Here is a 22,694-nt window from a genome sequence, read left to right as displayed (position 1 = left end):
CTCTTAAATTGGCAGCATTTGATTCTGGAAATACTGTTGTATGCTTGTCCATTACAAGTAAGAGTTTAAAAATATGTGAGGATGGGGCGCCTGGGTGGCTCCGTTGGTTGAGTGTCCGATTCTTGATTTTGGCTCAGGTCATGAGATCAAGCCCCATGTCAGGCTCTGCGGTCAGCGTGAAGCCTGACTGAGATTCTCTCTCTCCCTCTCCCGTTGCCCCTTCCCCAATTTGCTTGCGCCTACGCACACGCGCGCTCTGTCTCTGTCTCTCTCTCACTCGAATAAGTAAAATCTTAAAAAAAAATATGTGTGGGTGATTTGTAAGTACCTGGGAAAGTGGATGATTATCACTAGGCCTGGGATGGATTCATTAGTATCAAGTTGTATTTGGTGAGGTTAATCCACTTTCTTCCTATGACAGAGTTGCTGGAGTAGGAGGTAAGGGAAATATGGAGGGAACAGCAGATCGAGACTTCAGCAAGGCGTTTGACAAGTCACCTCATGATAGTCTTACGATTAAGATGGAAATGTGCAGTCAGGGACAGTGAAGGAGATTGATAACTTTGACCACAAATGTACTGATAGGAAGATAGAGGGAGGTGATTCTTTTCAGCGTTTTTTTAGTTGCATAGATGATGATGTAGGAGACTTGCCTTTATGGTAGCTAACGAAATATATCTAGGAATAAAAGAGAACATGAAAACACTTTGGAAGATTTACTAATATAAATACTGCTTTTCTGGAAGTCTGTAAAACTATCCGTTCTCACCAAATTAAAGTATAACACAATTTTGATCAAAGCCCCAATGAGACTGTTTTGGGGGACACTTAACAAAATGATTGTAAAGTTTAGAAAAAACACGTAAAGGTGGTCAGGACAATGCCGAGAAAAGGTGATAAGGAAGAGGGTTGGAGACAGTCTACCAGGTACTAAACTGGGTTGTAAATAAAAAATAATTCGGAGTGTAGTACAAAAACCAAGATAAATGACAGATTAATGGAACAGACTAGATCTGTCAGAAATAAGTCCATGTATATATAAGAATGCACTATATAAAAACATGGCATTTCAAATCGGGGAAATGAATGAGATAACTGACTAAAAATAAAGTCTCTCCCTCAAAGCTCATAGAAAAATCAATTTCAAATGGATTACAAAGTTAAATATTAAAAAAAACCCATAAAGATTTTGAGAAAATTGAGAATAATTTTACAATATTGACATGAAGGTAAGACCTTTCTGCCAGCAGCAAAAACCATACAATACAGGTTTCTGACAAAAACAAATTAGATATAAATTTTAAATATTTGGATTTAAAAAGGAGAACTGCCATAAAAGACATACCATAGCCTTGGTTGGAAATTTTCTATTATAAAGATGTCATTTCTCTTAAAATTATCTGTAAATCTATGGCAAAGTCATAAAAGCTGGAGTTACCAATTTACCAGTGCAGGTTTTGCGAGATTAAGCTGGTGGACCTAATAAGACTCTTCTGGACTCTGAAAATAAAAAAGTTGGTTCGGTTATTTAAGACCTCTCTCTGTTCTAATACTCTATACTGTAAATAGCTATTAAATTTTAATAGAAACAGTACATTGTTAAGTAGCTACTAAGCTTTAAAAAAAATGAACTAGCCTGTATTTCTGACTTTGCTCCGCTTGGTGTCACTCTTCATTCTAAATCAGAAACTTAAATTTTACTGCTCTGAGCTTCAAGTCCATTCAAATTCCATCTGGTCAACCCCTTCAGTCTCAGAAATGAGCACCCTGAGTGAGTTCTAAGTGAGTTCCAGGCTCAAGGTCCTTCATCACATTAACAGAAGCAGGATTAGAATTCATGTTTCCCAGCTCCTAGCTTTAGGATATCACATTATAAAACCAAGCTCTTTAGATTGATTATGCTTTTGCTGACAGCTTAAAAACTTTAAATTGTGTGCTAACTTTTGTGAGTTTACTGGTCACACGGGAGATACAGGTGTAACCAGTCACCCTTCACCACCTGTGGGTTTTCCAGGCGTCTCGGGCTTCCTGCTCAGCTCTGTATCTGGCATATAGGGTAGAAGTCACTCGATGAGCGACTACATAGTCAGATGGAACCGAAATACGGCAAGAATGGTACACGTTAAAGACTTTCAGAAATGTTAGAAACCATTTATGTAATCTGTCCTCCCACCCTTTTAATTTTAATTGCAAAATCAAGATATCAAAATTATTTTTAAGAACACCTAAATTAGGGAGAAATTCGTAGTGTGGTAGTAGAATAATTTGTCTTACTTCTTTCAAAGGCTCTGGTCTTTGTGAATTAAGGAATTAAGTATTTTCTATGGAGCAAGAGCCTTGAGAAAAGGCGGAGAGTGCAGGGGTTTGCAGAAGTACAAAGCTAAAAGGGTAGGAACCACTGTTAATTAAAGGTCACTTTGTAAAGCAGTTACAGTAACAGTGACATTAAAGTGTTACTTTGAACTCAGCTTTTCAGGATTGAAGTTGGAGAAAATCAAACAAACTTCTTAATTTTATACTGTATAACTTTCTGTGTAATATAAACTTGACTTCCAGCTTACACAGTTTACAAATGCTTTCTTTTGTAATCCAGAGTTTTATGATATTTGGAGGCTCCTAGTTGTCATAGAAGTAAATCTTTCAGGGGCGCCTGGGTGGCTCAGTTGGTTAAGCATCTGAATCTTGATTTTGGCTCAGGTCATGATCTCAGGGTCGTGAGATCGAGCCCTGCATTGGGCTTTGTGCTGGCTGTGGAGCCTGCCTGGGATTCTCTCTCCCTCTGCGGGGAAGATAAGTAAAAAAAGAAGTAAATCTTTCACTGACAGATTAACACTTGGGCAGTGTAAAGTGTGAATATGCTTAGTTTGTTATCTGTGGCTGGTCAGGAGTAGAGGCCTGTGGAAGTGACTGGAAAATAAACCGTGCGTGTGTGTGTGTGTGTGTGTGTGTGTGTGTGTGTGTAATCTATTCCAAATTCCCTGTCTAGTGAGACCCCACTGTGGAATACGTGAGGTGAGGGGTGGTGAGGAGTTGATCATTGCAAACAGGTCTGTGATTGATTTAAATCATTTCATTGTGGGTTTCCCCCCGGTTTAATTCACTTCCTTGGGAGAAAGTTTCTCTTTATGAATGCTGCGCTCCTTTCAGGATGGCACACTGTGAAGCTACACGGCCTCCTCGCGCACCCAGGAGCCCTGGCTCACTGCGCTGGACGCAGGGCCTGTAGCTCTCGCTGCTGTGTAGCTGAAGTCGGCGGTAGTGGCTTTATTGTCTGGAGGAGGCTGCTGCCTGCTGTGTTTATTTTAAAAAATCCGTTGTTGAAGAAAAGTTTTCGCTTTACTGATGTAATTTCTTAGGATAGACTTTTCAAATTGGGGACAGATTTTTCAGACTACTCTGAAGCATGCTGAATTGCTCACTGAACAGGGCAAACAAAGCAGGATCTTTAAATACTTGTTATCGGGGTGCCTGGGTGGCTCAGATGGTTAAGCGTCTGCCTTCGGCTCAGGTCATGATCCCAGGGTCCTGGGATCGAGTCCCGCATCGGGCTCCCTGCTCCAAGGGAAGCCTGCTTCTCCCTCTCCCTCTGCCTCTCTCTCTCTCTCTCTCTCTGTCTCTCATTAATAAATAAATAAAATCTTAAAAAAAAAAATAAATACTTGTTATCGTTTGATTGTTCGGTTGGATATTCATCTCATCTGAAACTTGATTTTATATTAGTGTATCACATACAGTTCTTCGGTAATTTTCTTCTAAACAGTTTAGGCCGGTGCTGTGTTGGATAGGGTGGTGGGGTATCAGAGTCACTTGTGAGGGTTTTTTTAATTACATACTCTATATTTCCTTGTGATTTCTTTTTTAAAGATTTATTTATTTATTTATTTTAGGGGGGGGCGTGGAGACCATGAGCCGGGAAAAGGGGAGAGGGAGAGGCAGAGAATCTCAAGCAGACTCCACACTGAGTGTGGAACCCGACGTGGGACTCGATCTCATAACCCATGAGGTCATGACCTGAGCCAAAATCAAGAGCCAGCCTCTTGACCGACTGAGCCACCCGGGTGCCCCTATTTTTCCCTGTGATTTTGATATACACCTTTCTCTCAGCTTCTCCACCAGCTTAGAGCCATTGTTAGAATATCAAATGACTGGTTTTCAGACTTTTTTTTAAAGCATAGAATCTCTTACTTCAAATAAAGTCTAGCATGCAAAACAGCTAAATATTGGGTGGGCTTTTCTGATTGAAATTGGAGCCAGATTGAAGTGACTTGCCTGGTCTAAGGCCCCCTACTTCCTGGCCATCTCCTGGAAAAACAAGGAAAATGATGTATTCATGAATGAAAACAAAAGAAACACCATTTTCTTTCTTTCATTTTTTTTTTTTTAAGATTTTATTTATTTATTTGACAGAGAGAGAGAGCACAAGTAGGCAGAGCGGCAGGCAGAGGGAGGGGGGGAAGCAGCCTCCCCACTGAGCAGGGAGCCCGATGTGGGGCTCCATCCCAGGACCCTGAGATCATGACCCGAGCCGAAGGCAGATGCGTAACTGACTGAGCCAACCAGGCACCAGAAACACCATTTTCAAATGAAATAATGATTTGGACAGTACCAAATGAGAGGCAAAATGCCTTACCTTTGTCTTGTGAATCCCAGAGAAATTTCATTTCATTTATTCTCAAAGCAGTTGAGTGTAGTTAAGGATAAATTAATTAAAATAAAACATATTTGGGGGGAGGTAGACTCCTCATTTAATTATTCCCAGTCCAGTGTGATTTCCTCTGGGCTCTGTGTGTATGATGACATTTCTATTCCATAGTTTCATTAGGTGATAAATAGGAAGGAGGTAATTTACTTCATTTCCAGTTGGACAGTAGTCTGTCAAAGAATAGAAAGATGGACAGGTGGTTGTCCACAGTTAAAGGTTCCTTTGCCTTAAAGACAATATAAGCAAAACTGCAGATGTGGCCTTTGGAAATGGCCAGTGTAGCATTTGATTATATTTCTTCTCCTGCTGTCTTTCTTTGGGCAGGTCGTAGAGAAAACGAACCCTACGGAGCCAGTGGGAGTGGTTTGCCGCGTGGATGGAGTCTACCAGGTGGTGGAATACAGTGAGATTTCCCTGGCGACGGCTCAGAAACGAAGCTCGGATGGACGCCTGCTATTCAATGCAGGGAACATTGCCAACCATTTCTTCACCGTACCGTTTCTGAGAGATGTTGTCAAGTATGAGCAAGATGGGGGCTTTTAAAATTTTTCTTTTATCGTTAATGAGGAACTGAGTCACTAGAGAAGTAGAAAGACACCCCAGGCCAAATTCTACAGAATTCATCTTCTCCCTTGAGGATCGCCTTTATCAAATGGAAATTTATCTCACATTTTAGTTGTTTTTAGGAAGATGCATTATAGGGTGCAGATTTGTAGAAGTCCGTTCTTCACTGCATTGCCTGCAGTCCAAAGCGCTTCTTCTTTTTCTTCTCTTCCTCTTTTCCCTCCAACTATGTTAGGTTCTGGTGAAGCAAAGAGTAAGAAATGAAACACGGTCTCTCTACCACAGTGGGAAACTTTAAAAAATGTAGACATCTGCTCTGCATCTACTGAATCAGAATTTCTGGTGGTAGATGCAGGTCATCTGTATTTTTGAAAAGCTGCCCACACAATTTTAATCAGTTCCCAAACTAGCATTTAGGAACTAGTGCATTAGAGGGTCAAGAAAAAAGAACTTGAGCCCTGGATGGAAATTAGCATGGTAGGATAAAAGAATAGAATAAGAGCTACTTTATTCTATCGGTTTGTTAAATGAAGGACAGTCTCACTATCTGCTTCTTCATTTGATAGCTTTTAGACATTCACGATGACAGTCTATTTTTAAAAAAGTTACTTAGATTTGCTTTAGAATATTGACTCCAGTTCCAGAATATTTCCCATTCTACTCTGCGGTCTGTAACTGTGCCTTTAATTCATCCATAGTAACTTATTAATCCTCATCTTTCCATTCTACACTTCAAGGGCTCTCAGTTGGGAAAGTTGGGGCAAAGAGCAGAACATTTTACGGAAGACAGGAAAATTATGGGAGAGACATTGGTGTGAGCTGTGTGGTGTATATTCTTTAATGTGGAGATCATTACTGGGTTTTTTAAAAATTCAAGGAGGTGAATAGGGAAATCTCTTCGTCTAATATTTAAATATGAACTGAAACTTAGCAGATGTGCTTCACTTTGAAAATCTTAGTACTGGTGTTGATGCCTTTGTTCTTGGGTGTGATTATCAGATTTTCTGGCATTTTAATTTTGGAAAGTGATTATGTCTTTTTTTTCCTACTTAGTATTTATGAACCTCAGTTGCAGCACCATGTGGCTCAAAAGAAGATTCCATATGTGGATTCCCAGGGGCAATTAATTAAGCCAGACAAACCAAATGGAATAAAGATGGAAAAATTTGTCTTTGACATCTTCCAGTTTGCAAAGTATGTTTTGAGTAGCAAGAGTAAGGTTAGATACGGGTCTTGAAATGTTGCTTTTTACTCTGTTAGGCAGGACTCTGTTTTTAGGAGATACTGGGTAGCATGTAGTCAGGTATGGTGTTCTGATTGTGAGTGTACTGTCTAGACTCTTTATCATTCTCTAGTATGCGACCACCAACCTGGGAGTATGGTGTGAGTTGCCTGTGAGTATGTTTCCTTCATGTTGGTTAGTCCGTTATCTGACTGACTGTCCTGCAAAACTGTGAAATTTAGTTAAAATTGTCACTTCTTTTGGCTAAGAGACTAAAAAGGTTGAGATAGAGAATTGGCCCACTTTGTGTGTAGGATGCCTTCCGGACCTGTGAGTAAATGTTTCAGGGAACATGGTTTTAAATTATATAGTTCTCCATCAAAGATCACATTTGCCGTTGAGGTATGAGTTTCAGTATGAAAATGCAGAAGACAAATTAGCTGTAAGATTAATCTTCCCATATGCATTTCTAAATCATCCTTTTTTGCCTTTTTTTTCCCCCAGAACAGATTCTAATGTAATTTGCATTAAGATTTCTGACCTTTCTGACTTGAGATGAAGTGTTTTATAGTTTGGGATGAAAATAATTTGTTATTTTGCACTGGAGAAGGGAATTCCAGCTTCCTTTAGTCCAGGGACGAGCTTTATTTCTTTTGGCACTCAGCTGAGAGAGAGCCTGTGAGATTAGGGACCAGAGGCTTAGCCCTGTAGAGAGGGTTGGAGTCGTGTTTGTAGTTTTACTTCATACTAGAGTGGTCTCTGTGTGGTTCCACTCTAGGAAGTTTGTGGTGTATGAAGTGCTGCGAGAAGATGAGTTTTCCCCGCTAAAGAATGCGGACAGTCAGAACGGGAAGGACAATCCTACTACTGCGAGGCATGCTTTGCTGTCCCTTCATCACTGCTGGGTCCTCAACGCAGGGGGCCACTTCATCGACGAAAATGGCTCTCGCCTCCCAGCCATTCCCCGGTAAGTCAGTGTCTCTTCTCCAGTGGGACAACGCTTCCTGGCCTTTTCTTCTTGGACCTGTCTCCCCTCTCTCTGATATATTCCCACATCTTTTTAAAAAAAGCAGAAGACTGATGTGGGCAGTTCCTGCTGTGAAATAATCTGGCCATCTGGCCCATTACAGAGAGAATGATCGCTTTACTTCCCCATAGAGAGGAATCCTCTGTTTTGGACACACGTCCACCTGAGCAGCGTATGAGTCCCGCTGAGGGGTGCTCAGGAGGCCGTCCTGTTGGTGCGTTGTGGGTAAAGGCCGTCAGGTGCGCAGGCCCTGAGAGGGAGAGGACTGGGCGCGGTCGCTCAGCTCTGCGTGCGTGGCCCCCCGCGCGCCTCCCCCCCCCAGCCGCACACCCGCTGCCCGCAGGCCTCCTGGGGACGGGAGACAGGCCCTCGCTCTTCTTTCTGTGACGCTTTCACCGTCACAGAAGGGAGATGCCGGCAAGGGAAGGGGATGGCACTTAACGTTCCCAGGTACTCAGACTTCACACATGTTTTGGCATTTTTAAAACTTAAAAAAAGAAGGTCCTTCTAGCTCTTTAAATCTGAGATAAAGCACTTTTAAGCTCAGGCTTCTGTTTTGTGAGCACCGAGAATTACCCCCTTGTAAATCCTGTGGTATTTATGTACTTAGGTCAGAAACGTTCTGCCAGTCATTTCTGTGTTGAGGACGAAACGGCTGGCTGCATGCCCAGGGGCGCTTGCATGCCTCGGTGCACATTAGGGCCCTGGGCCTTGGAGCTCCCTGGCCATGCCTGTGTTTTCCCGGGAAGGAGCTGCGGTAAGCGGCCTCCGTCCAGAGCCACTCTCAGGCTCTGACTCGCCTGCAAGCCTGCTCCTTTGCACGTCACGTTGTCCTCACGCTTCATCGTTGGCCATTGAGTTCGTTTTGGCCCCTTCAGATTTCCTTTGCCAAGTTTATAATTTACCATAAATACATGCCTTTCGGTCAAGTATATTTTGCAATTCCACTTCATTGTTATTGTTTGATTTGTTTTCCATTCCCATTAATGCTTATTTATTCCTACATAGCAGTGCTACAAATGGAAAGTCAGAGACCATCACAGCTGATGTCAATCTCAAGTAAATATCCCAGCCTGCCTGCAGTGCATGGTGTCGGGGCTGTGCTTCCCTCGGTACTAACTGGCATCGTAGTTTAGCGCTCTGCCTCTTGGTGGTCTGCGGGGGCGGGGTGGATGGCCACAGCTTTGGTGGGGGCGGACTGTGCTTCCTTGGTGGCAGGTATCTCTCTGGATGCCACTAACTCAGAGTTTCGGTGCATGCTGGAAATGGGGAACATGCTTTACTAAAGAACCTGTGGATGTTTGAGCCTGTAGGGACAACTTGACGAGCGATAGGTAGGGTGTCGGGCAGGCTCCAGGCCAGGGAGAACAAATTCAGATTGCAGCAGAAGCTAGAGGAACCTCACCTTTGGAAGCTGTGTCTTACTGGATTGGATGTATGTTCTCAGTAGGAAGGCTGACTGCCTCTAACATATCTGATGGCTCCTCATGTGGAGAAAATGATTCTCTTAATGTTTTCTCATCCTGACAGCTCCCTTCTCGGTGTTAATTTTAGTCTGTTACTATCTTGCTCCCAAGGAAGGAAGCTTTTTGTCTGAATGGCAGATAATTTTTAGCTGGAAGTAGCACATATCCTGTCTCACCTGGGTACTGACAGAGTTTGAAAAAGCCATTATCCTTACAGCTAAAGAGACAGCTTGAGGTTCTTGCTACATTTGAGAAGTTACTAGTTTAGTTGGAATTTTAAGTTTTGAAGATAATTTGGGAAATGTGTACGAGGCAAAGGATCTGGAGATGTCTCAGAAGTAGAGTAGCAGGGATGTCATTTTTGTCCCTCTAATCTGCCCCCCCCTCCCCCGCCTATGCCACTCACTTTTGCCCCATGGAGACAAGTGCCTGTGGGTGGCAGTGTTTCCTGTGTGTGGCCCTGTCTTGTAGACAAGGAAGTGGACTCACAGATCCGGTAGTTTCTTAGAGGAGCCCTGGGTGACTGTGGGCCCTCGTGCCGTGAGAACCTGGACACAGACCACTTTGTTATTTTCTGTCCCATCCATCATTTTTAATACATGGAGGCAAGTTGCTTTTAGAATTTGAGAAATGGATTTTTGACCCCAAATTTCCTTCTCACTGAGCCATGCTTTTAACCTCAAAAGTGAAATGGTTTCTTAATTATACAAGTGAAATCAACAGCCAGCTGTCTCAGCAAAGATACAAAATGTTTTAAATGTTCTTGTTTGCATTCTCTTATTTAGTACTTTCCCCCCCATTTACTTCGTTTTAGCCATTTGCAGAATAATTAAACTGAAATCAAAATTTGGCCCCAAATGAGATCGCGGACTTAAGAATTTAAGCAGGGACTATTTCTATCTCTAAAGAATGCCCACGAGAGTAGAAAAAGATTACTTAAAAGTGAGAGATGACAAGAAAGTACTTTGTATAAAAGGGGGAGGAAACAGCTGGGAGATAATTCTCAAAGAATGGAAGCAAGCTTGCTGAGTTTTGACCAAGTGACATTATTTTTATTTTTTATCTTAGCATTTATGGAACAGTTAGTTACTGAAAGTATGCTTGGCTAAAGAATTGAGGGGTAATATGTTACTGGTTTAAGTTGCCTGTCTCCTGAGATTTTGCATTTGGTGATGGTAACTTCTGTCTTTTCTCCTTCTGGGCATCCAACCTTGTTTATTAAGAGTGACTTTCTTAGTTTCTTGCAGTATCTTTTTGGAGAAGTTATATTTTGGTTAGCCATGTGTTCCTTGGGTTCAAAACCACCTTCTGATCCTGGCACACCAAATCCCTCAGGGCTTCTGGTGGGACTGGGCTGTCTAGATCTTATCAGTGGAATGGGTCCTTATTTTTCCCATTTGGTTTAATATGAGTCCAAGCTGCCCCAAAGGGTCTGGACCAGATTTCTTGAGCTCTGTTGATAGAATCTAACACATACCTAGACAGAAGTGTGCCCCATCTTTAATTCGTCTTTTCTCCAAATTAGTCTGTCATCCGTCTACCCCCCATAGTTCATTCATTTATTCAGCCAACAAACATTTGTAGGCCTGCTCATAGACCTACAGTACTGCTACTGTCTGGGTGCTGGAGTAGCTTACACAAGAGAAAGGAGTCATTTCTTACAGGCTACTGGGAGGTCAGGATGCATAAAAGTAACATCAGGCAGTATGTGTTTATGTGTTAAATATATGATACAAATAATAATTTACTATGATTTAGGAGGCAGTGACTTAGCAGATGTCTATTAAATTTTTTTTATAGAAGTAAATGAGAGTTATCAGTATGAAATACAATGGTCAAAGAAAGGGGGAGCTGGCTAAATCTTGGAGGATGGCTATAATTTGGATAGTCCAGATTTTTATTTGACCATAGTTGAGAATGACTTGGAATAATCCAAAGTGTGGGCAGCTGGCCTGGTTTGAGTGGAAAGTAGTGGGACAAGTAAGTGGGAGTAGGATGTAGAGCACCCTGAATTCAAACAACATGGTTCTGTTCAGAGGAAGTTTGGGCATCGCTAAACTCAGAAGTCCTGTGATTTTGTTGAGTTCACCAAAGCTTCAGATACATATTTGGTAAAACAAAGGACAGCTATAAGTTGAGGCTATAAGAGACTAGTTTTTTGTTTGTTTTAAGAGAGAGGGCATGAGCAGGAGGGGAGGGGCAGAGGGAGAGGGAGAATCTTAAGTGGGACTCAAGCCCAGCCAGCATGGAGCCCAGTTCAGGGCTCGATCCCGTGACCCCGAGATCATGACCTGAGCTGAAATCAAGAGTTGAATGCTCAACTAACTAAGCCACCCAGGCGCCCCGAGACTAGTTTTTGTGTGCTCTGTATCCTACTGGTGGAAAAACCTACAGATCTAATGCCTTTAAGCATATTAAAAACACTATTTATTGACTTTTATATTAAAAACTTAGAAACTTTTAGAAACTCAGGATTGAGTGGCTATATGTGTTAGAATGTGACCTGGAGGAAGGGTCCTGGGATCGAGCCCCACATCTGGCTCCCTGCTCAGTGGGAAGCCTGCTTCTCCTTCTCCCACTCCCCCTGCTTGTGTTCCCTCTCTCCCTGTGTCTCTCTGTCAAATAAATGAATAACATCTTAAAAAAAAAAAGAACAGTACTGTTCAGTAGAACTTCCTGTAGGGAAGGAAATACTCTACAGCTCTGCTGTCTGAGTTGGCAGCTACTGAGCACTTGAAATGTGGTTTTTATGACTGAGGAACTGAATTTTAAAATTTTAGTTCATTTAAAAAATTTTAATTAATTTAAGTTTAGGTAACCACATGTGGCTAGTGGCCAGTGTATTTTGGATAGTGCAGCTTTAGAACGTTTGTCCATAGTAGTATTTAAACTCTCAAGGTTGTGGCAAGGATTGAAAGGAAATAGGAAGGAAGGATTCAAAGTAGCTAACAGTGGGCCTGAACCATAGTTTATATTCCATAAATAGTCCCTTCCTTATCACATTAAAAGTTGGAAATGATAAAAAATGAGATGTACATTAGCAGATAAGTATATCAGTATACCTACTGGTGATTACTGGCACTTGCCCCGGATAGTGTCTTCTGCACTTGATCTTAGCCAAAAGGCCGAGAAGCGATCCAAATAGTGTCTTCTGGACCACGACAAATTCATGTTTACTTGATGCTCAGGGAATTTGGTGACCATCAGGATAGAGTCTTTTCTGTTTGTCTAACTGGGAGAATTTGATTATCTGCAAGCTTCTCAGAGGAAAGTGATGGTCTGTACTTTCACTCTGGCAATAATGTGAGAAGCAAAACCTTTAACATGTTTGCTTTTTTTTCTTAGCTTGAAGGACGCCAATGATGTACCAATTCAGTGTGAAATCTCTCCTCTTATCTCCTATGCTGGAGAAGTAAGTTCGATTTGTTTTTTCCCTGTTCTTTTAAAAGTAGAATCCAGAGACTGTTTCATATTTAAGTAGAATTGCCCATTTCCCAGTGCCCTGCCCTGCTGATCCTGGGAATGAACAAAGAAGTTGCATTTGTTCTGAATTTTTTTTTTTTTTTTTTTTTTTGAGAATTCTTGTTACAGCTTGGCATCTGTCCCACAAGTGGGTTAGTTGCCATGAACAGAATGTTTAATATTTTATCCATTTCATTGACATATCGAAATGCAGTGGTCTTTCAAAAAAAATCAGCCTTGTGTTTTAGATAAATCATCTAGTTCTTTTTTTTTTTTGATTGAAATATAGTTGACCCACAGTATTAATTTCAGGTGTGCAACATAGTGATTCCCCAAGTCTACACATTCTGTGCTCACAAGTGTAGCTACCATCTGTCACCACACAACGTGATTACAGGATCACTGACTATATATATTCTCTAGGCTGTGCCTTTCATCCCCATGACTTATTCATCCCGGAACCAGAAGTCTCTGCCTACCACTTTCCTTCACCCATTTTGCCCATCCCCTTATCCCCTCCCCTCTGGCCACCATCAGATTGTTCTCTGTATTTATGGGTTGTCTGGCTTTTTAAAACGTAGTATAATTTTTCCTCTCAAAGGGTTATTTTGTTCATACACTTGGTACTCTCACTTTTAAGACTGGGAGATTTAGGCGTTCCTACTCTTCTAATTAATATTTTTTCTGGAGATTCTTGTCAGATTGCTTAATTTCCGCATCAGAGACAGCCACACTGCTTAGAAAGTTAACTCTATTGGGTAATGGTGATAGGAAGAATGACTAACATCTTATTAACTTTAGAAATTATAATCAGAGTAATTTTCCTTTCTTTGTTGTTTATTTTATGCTTCTATAAATTGGTCATTAAGCTCAGTTTAAAAAGTATACGAAATAGGTTTTAAATTCTACATCTCATCCAACTTTTTGGCATCTATGCTTTAAATCTTTATTATAGTCACTAAGTCCAGTCTTGTATGACTAGTGCCCACTAATTTTCTAACTATGTTTCATTTTAACCCTTTTTTCAGGGAATAGAAAGTTATGTGGCAGATAAAGAATTCCATGCACCTTTAATCATTGATGAGAATGGAGTTCACGAGCTGGTGAAGAATGGTATATGAACCAGAAACCAAGTTCACCACAGTAAGAATAGCTTTTATTTTTGATAGACCAACTGTGAACCTCAGGACCTCTCCTGGAATACTCACGTTTGAATATCCACAGGGTTTCACCTTGCTTGTTGAACTCTCAACTACTCCATATTCCCCAAGATCCAGATGACCGAGCTTCAGAAAGCATTTTTATGATTTTCAACTCATTGAAGGTCTTATTTATATTTTTTAACTGTGTGATTTTTTTCCAAGCCAAGGAAAACATTGGCCATCCAGGAAATTTCCTACAGCTTGGTATAGTCAGGGTGTTCAACATCACTGTACTTGGAGCTGGAAACATTTGTTTTCGAAGTTGTACATAGTAATAATATGTCCTTGTATGTGTTGAAAGGTTTCTATGGTACTAAAAGTTTGTTTTATTTTATCAAAAATTAAATTTTTTTAAGAAAATAATTGGACAGTAAAATAAACATTTCTTCTTGTCTCTGGAGTGTCATTTGTACCTTGAGGAAGTTATTCCACTAGGAAATATGAAACTTGGGAGAAACTTTGAGATAGTACAAGAAACCAAATTGGCACTCCAGGGAGATGGTGGCCCCACAGGTTTTGAAGGAATCCCTATCTTTGGATTGTATCCTCCTATCACTTTATAACAGTGGCTCTGAACCAGAGATGACATGCCCCCTGCAAGAGGCATTTGGCAATGTCGCAACCGAGATGGTGGGATGGTGGTTCTGACGTGTAACGAGAGAAGCCAGGGATGATCCTAGACGTCCTGCGGTGCAGAGGGCAGACTCCCGCAGCAAAGAATTATCTGGCTCACACTGTCAGTACTGTTGAGGTTGAGAAACCTTGTTTCATATCATTGGTTTCTTCTCTTACCCAAATATGTGGTGGCACTTAGGAATTCAGAAGAACACAGTTCTGGCCTTTCCCCCGGCGAGTTAATCACTCCCACTTCAGGTTTTCTTTGTTCATCTAGAGGATGAAAAATCGGTGGGGAGGGTTCCTTAAAATATGTGCCATAGATCATTGGTCATTAGTAAGGGTTAAAAATGTAGTTTGCATGAAAATATTGAGCTTTATAAGTGCATTTTATATAGCATTTAAGTATTGACCAAAGCATAAAATTTAACTTCTGAATAAATGAAAAATTCTAAAGATTATGTCTAGAGAAGAAATTAGTCAATTTTATCTTTCACTGACCAGTTGTCACTAGATGGAATGTTATAGGTGGGTCTTTTCTCTCTGAAAGTATAGATTTTAAGGATCGCTTTTTAGAAAGTATATGATATTTGTATCTAAATTTATTTTTTGTCCTAAGGTGTAGGTAGTGTGTCTAGCATATTTTCTCTTTTTATTTCAATAACAGCCCAGTTTTGCTGTTGTTGTCCATTCCATTTCTCAAAAAGACTTGTGAGGTTTGGGTTCTCCATCAGAACGAGCTCCACATCGATCGTGAGGACAGAACCACAGGGTGGTAGCACCTGAACGGTACGCTTCATTTCCTTTTTTCTGGACCTTCATCTGCGGTTTCCTCTCTCCCCGTCTTTAAATAAGCTTGCACCAAACCAGGAAGGGGACGGCGGGCGGCATGGGATGGGGGTCGTGGCTTTGCTGGAGAAGAGTGGCGGCCCAGGGACACTGGGTCCGGTGAGGGTGGAGAGTCTGGTAGCCTCGGGGCTGTGAAATTACCAGGTGGCAGCATGATGCACCTTCAGGAATCCTTGTTGAATAATCGTTCTAATTCGGAAAATACAGAATTGGGTAAAATGGTTATAAAAATATGAATTAGAGTCATTTGGCAGCAGTGTGGTAGAATTTACATGAGAGTTAATCTCTTTGAGTCTGGTTGAAATCACCCTTGCAAATGTGTCAGGAACTTTACTGATAGTCACAAATGAACATATATTTGATTTTTGTTCCTCAGTTTCCCTCTTGCTTCTTGAAATTGATCCAGTTTTGACATCTATAAAGGAATTACTAGGGACATTTACAGGAAGATGAACAAAAGGAATTTTATTTTCCAATTTCTAGCCCTTCTCTCCCACAAAATTTGGGCTGTTATTGGCAACAGTGTGGGCTCATTGCTAACCCCAGCTTACTATCTGCAGTGTTTCCTCTTGATAATTCGTCATGGTACGGTCAGATCTCAGTTATCCAGGTAAAATGAGGCAAGGAAAAAGGCATAATCCAAGAGAGTGACTAAAACACAAGTCATTCTGTTGGCTTGGAAGTCTGTTTTCCTACTGGCCGAGACTGATGCTTTTGCACTTCATGGCCCTCTTGAGAACCCCAGTTTAGGGAAGGCATGTTGGGAAGTGATGGGGTGAGTCAGCCAATGAGGGCCGAGTGCAGATCACATGCCCAGCACTCTGGGCACACAGAGCCCTCTCCTTCCACAGCCTGCATTCTGGTTCAGGGGATAAAATGAACCCACTTAAACAAGGCAAAGATAATTTAGTACTAAAATGTAAGGAATCAACTTCAGTGGAAGTTAAACAGAGGTCATCACTATGAACTGGAGTTTGGTAAAGCAGAACTTCTCAACAAAGAACCCTGTCATTTTGAGAGTAGAGCTACTATGCCTTTCTCAAATTAGGGTCAGAGGTTTATGTTCTAACAGAAAAAGATACCTTAATAATTCTAACATGTATTATGAAAAACCAGTGAGGTTTTTACTAATCAGAACCATGTTTTGCTCATAGTAAGCTCTCAAATAATTTAACTCTGATCTATTGGATTTAGTTGCCTTAAAATCAAATGCATATTGTGATTCAGATACGGATTATTAAAGGGAGTTTGGTTATTGTGGGGAGAAGGGGTTACTTAGCTGCATCAAAGTTGCCAGGTGATGCCCAAGTTGTAGGGTTAGTGAACAGACCCGTAACAGTGATTTTCTGAGTGTGTTCCCCTGACTGGGTACCTCAGTGTCACCTGGAAACTTGTTAGAAACGCACATTTGCAGAATCCCTGCATCACACATTTGTAGGTGAGGCCTAGAAACTTGTGTTCACATGAACCCTCCAGGTGATTCTGATGTACACCAAAGTTTGGGAACCACTGCTCTAAGAAGGCCAACCAAAAGGTCAGGAGTGTTACAAAAAAGAGAACACACACTAGGGGAAAACAGAGAGGCCAGTGTTCGTGAAGCCCGGGGTAGGGTAAGCTGGAAACCAAATAGGTATGTCTTATGTGAGCTTTACTCTGAAATACCGAGGGAATGGTACTGATGGTAGTAAGAGTGAAGACGGCGCTAGCAAGACCTGACCAGGACTGTTGGAATTGCTAGGACAATGGTTTCTAAACACTTCGGATTCTCTGAATCACTTGGAGAGATTAAAACCAACACTCCAGTTGTAGAGGTGGTGATTCTCAGTCTGGTGAGAGCCTGAGTAGCTAATTTTAGAAAAAGCACTAGATGATTCCAGAGTGCAGCTAGGAGTGAGAATCACGACTTGATTTAGAAATCAGCAGTCAAGGACGAGGGGAAAAGGAGTTTGGATGTGTTCTGGCTTTGAAAAATCAGACAAGGGAGGCGAAGAGTGAAGAACATTTCACTTGAGAAGAACAGCACAAACAGGAAAGGCAGCTGGGCCCAGGAACACGTATTCTGGGGATGATTCCATTTTGCAAAGACCTCGGACTGCAGAAAGAACCACCCTAATTGGGCTCTTTCTAAATTGTATCCCTTCCGATTCATAGCATTTCCTAAAGCTAGAGTGAGGGTGGTGTAGGGGAAAAGAGAAAGTGAGTGAATAATTTGGTTTAAAAATAGGAGTTTCAGGCTGAATGAGAAATAAAAAGGAAAATACTGTGGTAAGGTGATGGCATGACGGGTGGGTTTTTCCTCTGAATTTCATAAATCTTCGGATGATGCATTCTTTGGAATTTTATGATAAAAAGTTATATCTTTTGTAAAGGCTCAAAGTATAAATAAACCAAGGGTAGTCACATTAACCAGTTAGGTGCAGCTGCAAGAGGACTTGGGGGTAAAATTGGCTGTGGTGAGCTGGGGGGGAGGGGAATACAGGTGTACCTTCAGATAACGGAATGTGGACAGGGCACCATTGGAGTGGGAGGCAACTTGGTCTTATATGCTGTTATCTCTGACCTTGGCTCCCTTACTTGGAGTATCCTCAGTTGTGACTTATGATAATGTCTTAATTTGGAGGGACGTACAAAGCAAATATATTGTGTGAATTCAAGGTAATGCGCTTTGAGAGAAAGCCTTTCTGCAGGAGGCTTAACAGGAGTTCTCTGGCGGAATATATGAATTCAGGATTACGTTACACGCTCTTAAAGATGAGAGGCCTAAGAGGCTTGCCAAAAGCTCAGTGAGTCAGTGGTGACACCAAATATGTTTACATAGACAGTGTTTTAAAAGTTCTGAACCAAGTTAGAAGGACAACGTAAGAACAGAAAGTCTATTATTACAGTTTCATGACTCACTGTTTCCACATGCGCTCTCATTTCTATCTCAGTGATTCTACTTCTCAGGAAGTGTTCTTTCTCATTTTCTTCTAGTGGGCAAAGTTTTGTTTTGTTTTACACAATGATGTGTAGAACTCACAATGTACATATTTTACACAGCAAAATCTAGAGTAACATAGGTGATGTGTAGGAGATTGAACTGAGACTTGATAGATTTCCTTTTAAAGTTTAAAATTTCTCCTAATTTATATACTTCTAAAAGGATTGAAATTTGACAGAGATTAAATCTCATGAACATAACATAGTGAGTATCAAGTAGAGATAACTATGGCCCATACCTTAGGGCCCTTAACCATGTGCCAGGCCCTGCTTGAAGCAGTTTGTCTACATCATCTCATTTAATCCTTATTACTTTCCTATGAGGTGTGAACTTTTATTGTCTAGCCCATAAACTAGTGAGAAGCTGAGCTGGAAATTGAACCCAAAATCTGAACCCAGAGACCTATTCTTTTTCACTTTTTTACTTAAAAATTTAAAATATACACAGTAGTAGAGAATAGAATAATGACCTGTTAGTTCTAACAATTGACATTGGCCAATCCTGTTTCATTTAATTCTCACCTTCAATGCCCCCATGGAATTATTTTATAATCAATTCTGTGTGTTGGATGTAATACTGCAGTATACATCTAAGATAGAATCTTGTTTGTGCATATATATACACACAACTTAAAAACCTTTATAATTAATGCTTCTTTAACATCATCTGCCACGCACTGAATGTTTGCATCCCCCCCCACCCTCCACCCCATTCATATGTTGAACACTAACCCTTAATGGGATATTAGGAGGTGGGGTATTTGGGAGGTCATGGAGGTGGAGTCCTCATAAATGGAATCAGTGTCCTTATAAAAGAGACCCCAGGGAGCTCCCTTATTGCTTCCACCATTTGAGGACACAACGAGATGATGACCATCCATCTGTGAACCAGGAAGTGGACACTCAACCAGACACCAAATCTGCCAGTGCCGTGATCTTGGACTTCCCAGCCTCCAGGACCGGGAGAAATAAAGTTCTGTTTAGAAGTCACTCAGTCTGTGGTGTTTTTGTTACAGGAGCCTGAATGGACTAAGACGTCATCAAATAAGATCCAGCAAGTGTTCAATTGTCCCTGAGTTGACATAAATTTCTTTTTAATATTGGTTCATTTGAATCAGGTTTTAAAGTCCACTTACTGTCTTGACTGTTATGTCTCTTAAATGTTTTTTAACTTGTGCAGGTCCTCCTTTTTTTTTTTTTTAATATATGTATTTATTTCTTTGGCAAAAACTGGTAATTCTTCCAGTGTTGTTTTGTAGATTTTGGATTTCATTTCCATGTTAACAGCTTCCTCTATCTTCCATATTTCATGAAAACTAGTTGTATCTGAGGCTTGATCAGTTTCAGGTTCATTTTTTTTCCCCCCTTAAAAACTTTATAGATGGTTCTGTGTATTTTCTATTGAATCTGACTGGAAGGCACATAAGTGTCTTTGTGACATGAAGATTGATTGGTGTTTTGTTTTGTTTTTTAAGTTTTTATTTATCCGAAAGAGAGAGCACGAGCAGGGGGAGCCTCGGGGGAGAAGCAGGCTCCCTGCTCAGCGGGGAGCCCGACAGAGGGCTTGATCCCAGGACCCTGAGATCATGACCCGAGCCAAAGGTAGATGCTTAACTGACTGAGCCACCCAGGCACTCTGATTGGCGTTCTTAATGTAGGCCTGATCCAGCCATCATAAAGTCCCCACCTACCTTTCATCTAATGTCTTAGCAACTACTGAGCCTGGTTCCAAGATCCATTATTTCATTAGGGGCTGAAAAATGAGATTTTCCTACCACTTCTTTTGTATTTATTAGCAAGAATTATTTATAAAGAAACACTTCCATCAATTGTTTGATTACCTAATATGGCAGAAGCAGGATAAATGCTTGAATGTTTCCTTTTACCAGTTTCCAGAATAAAGCGCTCTGCCCCAGCACTCTTCAAAGGTGGCCAGTGAAGTCCTGCCTAATCCTGAATATTATTATGAACTCAGTGATTTTTAAAAATATGTTTGATGTGTTTCCATCCATTACAGACATTATTAGTTTTGGCCAGTGAACCCCTCCGATTTGGCTCCTGTGTCCTGACATAACTCTAGTATTCCTTTGTAGCTTCTTTGCCTTCTGGTGTGGTAAGATGTCTCAGGATCAACTTGAACATTTCCAGACCTACCTTAGACAGATTTTTTTGTTTTTGAATACCAGTTTAGATATTTTATAAAATATATTAACTCATTTATTGTGACACATTTACTTTTTTGACTTTAGGGGAAATCCTTGCAATGAAAATTTAGATTTATAAATCCAAATTTGTGTAATTAAGTCTGCACTCTCGGACCACAGGGCTGAGACCACATTCTAGAAAGATCCAGTCCTCTTTGAGATGAGAGTATAAATAACGACTGTAGTCAGGGGATGTGCCAGGAGTCAGTTTCTAGGAACCGTGGTACCCACACTCTTCTCTCCATGTTCCCAGAGTCCGTGACTCAACCTAGTGCAAGTTGAATGTGGATAATTCCTACAAACTTCAAATGAGACTGTAAGCCCTTTCCAGAGAGAGGTACTCAGTGGTGCCCAGCACTGGAAGGGAGTCCAACTTGCCAAAGGAAGCCATTTCTCCAAAAAACTTTGGTTCCTTGTAATAGGGTATGGTATTTAGATGCCATAATCTGGGCACTAGGAATATTGCTAGAGGTTTTAGGCCTTTTTAGAGGACTGAGCTAGAAAATACATCTTGTTTGTTTTGAAAAGGAAAAATATATGAGTTTATACTGATTAATTCCAATTTTTAAAAATAACGTACTTCTGGGGCGCCTGGGTGGCTCAGTTGGTTGAGCGACTGCCTTCGGCTCAGGTCATGATCCTGGAGTCCCGGGATCGAGTCCCGCATCGGGCTCCCTGCTCGGCAGGGAGTCTGCTTCTCCCTCTGACCCTCCTCCCTCTCATGCTCTCTGTCTCCCATTCTCTCTCTCAGATAAATAAATAAAAAATCTTTAAAAAAAAAAAATAACGTACTTCTTTGATTTTATGTTTATATCTCTTTTTAAGATGAAAATCTTGGTTCCTAACAAAGTATTTGTTTTTTAAGATTTTATGGAGGGGGAGGGGCAGAGGGAGAAGCAGACTCCCCGCTGAGCAGGGAGCCTGATGTGGGGCTCAATCCCAAGACCCTGAGATCATGACCTGAACCAAAGGCAGATGCTTAACCAACTGAGTCACCCATGAGCCCCTGTAATTATTTATTTTCAAAATATTACTGTGATGGTTAATTTTGTGTGTCAACTTGGTTGGGCCATGGTGCCCAGATACTTGGCCAAACATTATTCTGGATGTTTCTGTGGGGGTCTTTTGGGTAAGTTTAACATTTAAATTGTTGGGTTTTGAATAAAGCAGATTGGCCTTCACTAGGTAGGTGGGCCTTGTTCAATCAGTTGAAGACCTTAGTAAAACAAAGACTGACTTCTGGACAAGAAGGATTTCTGTTAGCAGATGGCCTTTGAACTTGAATTGCAACATTGGCTCTTCCCTGGGTCTCCAGCCTGCTGGACTAACCTGCAGATTTTGGACTTAACCAGTCTTCACAATTACAGGAGTTGATTCCTTAAAATAAATTTCTATATACCCACATCCTTTTGGTTCCTTTTCTCTGGAGCTTAAGGGAAACTCGTTGGAACTTCCATTTCTAATGAAGACGGAATAAACAGAGACTAGATTTGCCCCTCCCATCTGAAACAACTGATAAACCAGATAAAATAAATGAAACAATGGTACTGAAGACATTGGACATCAGGCAGTGAAGGTCTGTGATTCCTGGAAGACGGCACAAATGAAGTAAGCTCTATGGTTGTCCCAAGTTGCTGCCTGTAGAGAATTTTCAGGCCATACCACAGCATGGAGGAACCAGGAAATACCTGGCTATCTCCCTGAGTTGAGAGGATGGAGCTCGGGGAAGCCAAGGTGGCTAGAGTTCATAGGGTAGCATACTAGAGAAGAGAGAGGTGCGTGAAGAAAAGGCTAGAGGTCTGCAAAAGCACCCCTTTGAATATTCAGTTGAGTATGATCTGCATACACGTGTGTAAAGAAGCTATTTGTTTCCACATATAAGTGAAATCATGTAACATTTGTCTTTTTCTGTCTGAATTGTTGAATCACTAAATTGTGCACCTAAAAATGGGATATTGTATGTCAACTGTACTTCAATATAAAAATAAATGGTGAAGAACAAAACACTTGAGGCTGAGGAAAGAACTGTCTGAAAAGATTGAACAGTGTCTGGAGTGGAAAACCTCGTAATTCACAGGGTGTTGGGTAGAGTACAAAGAAGGGACCTGCCTAGACTAAATGCAGTTCCTGTCCAACCTAACAAAGCTTAAAAACAAGGCCTGAAAGGATTAAACTGTTTCTGTGTAATTTAATGGTGCCTGTATTATTATTTTTTTATTGCTGCATACTACACATTTATTTTCTTACAGTTTCTAGGGATTAGTAATCCATGGAATGGCTTAGCTGGATGGTTCTGGCTCAGGTTCTCCCGAGGTTGCAATCCGATAGCCAAGATGGCAATCATCTGTAGGTTTGACTAGGGCTAGAGAATCTGATGCTAATCTCACTCATATGGCTATTGG

General features: G+C 41.1%; 1 protein-coding gene across 8 annotated transcripts in view; it reads left to right on the top strand.

The window, feature by feature from the left end:
• Nucleotides 1-22,484, top strand: part of UAP1 (UDP-N-acetylglucosamine pyrophosphorylase 1) — a 43,054-nt gene extending 20,570 nt beyond the window's left edge. For 2 of the 8 annotated variants that reach the window (XM_081825240.1, XM_081825238.1), the window contains 5 exons: nucleotides 5,027-5,220; nucleotides 6,320-6,460; nucleotides 7,267-7,455; nucleotides 12,327-12,393; nucleotides 13,472-14,039. In XM_081825240.1, the coding sequence (XP_081681366.1) occupies nucleotides 5,027-5,220; nucleotides 6,320-6,460; nucleotides 7,267-7,455; nucleotides 12,327-12,393; nucleotides 13,472-13,564 (684 nt within the window). In that variant the 3' untranslated portion in view covers nucleotides 13,565-14,039. Of the gene's footprint in view, nucleotides 1-5,026; nucleotides 5,221-6,319; nucleotides 6,461-7,266; nucleotides 7,456-8,523; nucleotides 8,575-12,326; nucleotides 12,394-13,471; nucleotides 14,040-14,927; nucleotides 19,079-19,104 lie in introns of those variants that run through there. The other 6 variants (XR_014146612.1, XR_014146611.1, XM_081825236.1 and 3 more) reach the window with 6 other exon arrangements.
• Nucleotides 22,485-22,694: the final 210 nt, after the last annotated feature.

This window comes from Leptonychotes weddellii, chromosome 6, assembly GCF_054177405.1.
Source record: "Leptonychotes weddellii isolate Sample4059 chromosome 6, ASM5417740v2, whole genome shotgun sequence".
Taxonomy (NCBI): Eukaryota; Metazoa; Chordata; class Mammalia; order Carnivora; family Phocidae; genus Leptonychotes; species Leptonychotes weddellii.
The sequence above is the reverse complement of the archived record's forward strand: the minus strand, read 5'-3'. Positions and strand labels throughout refer to the sequence as shown.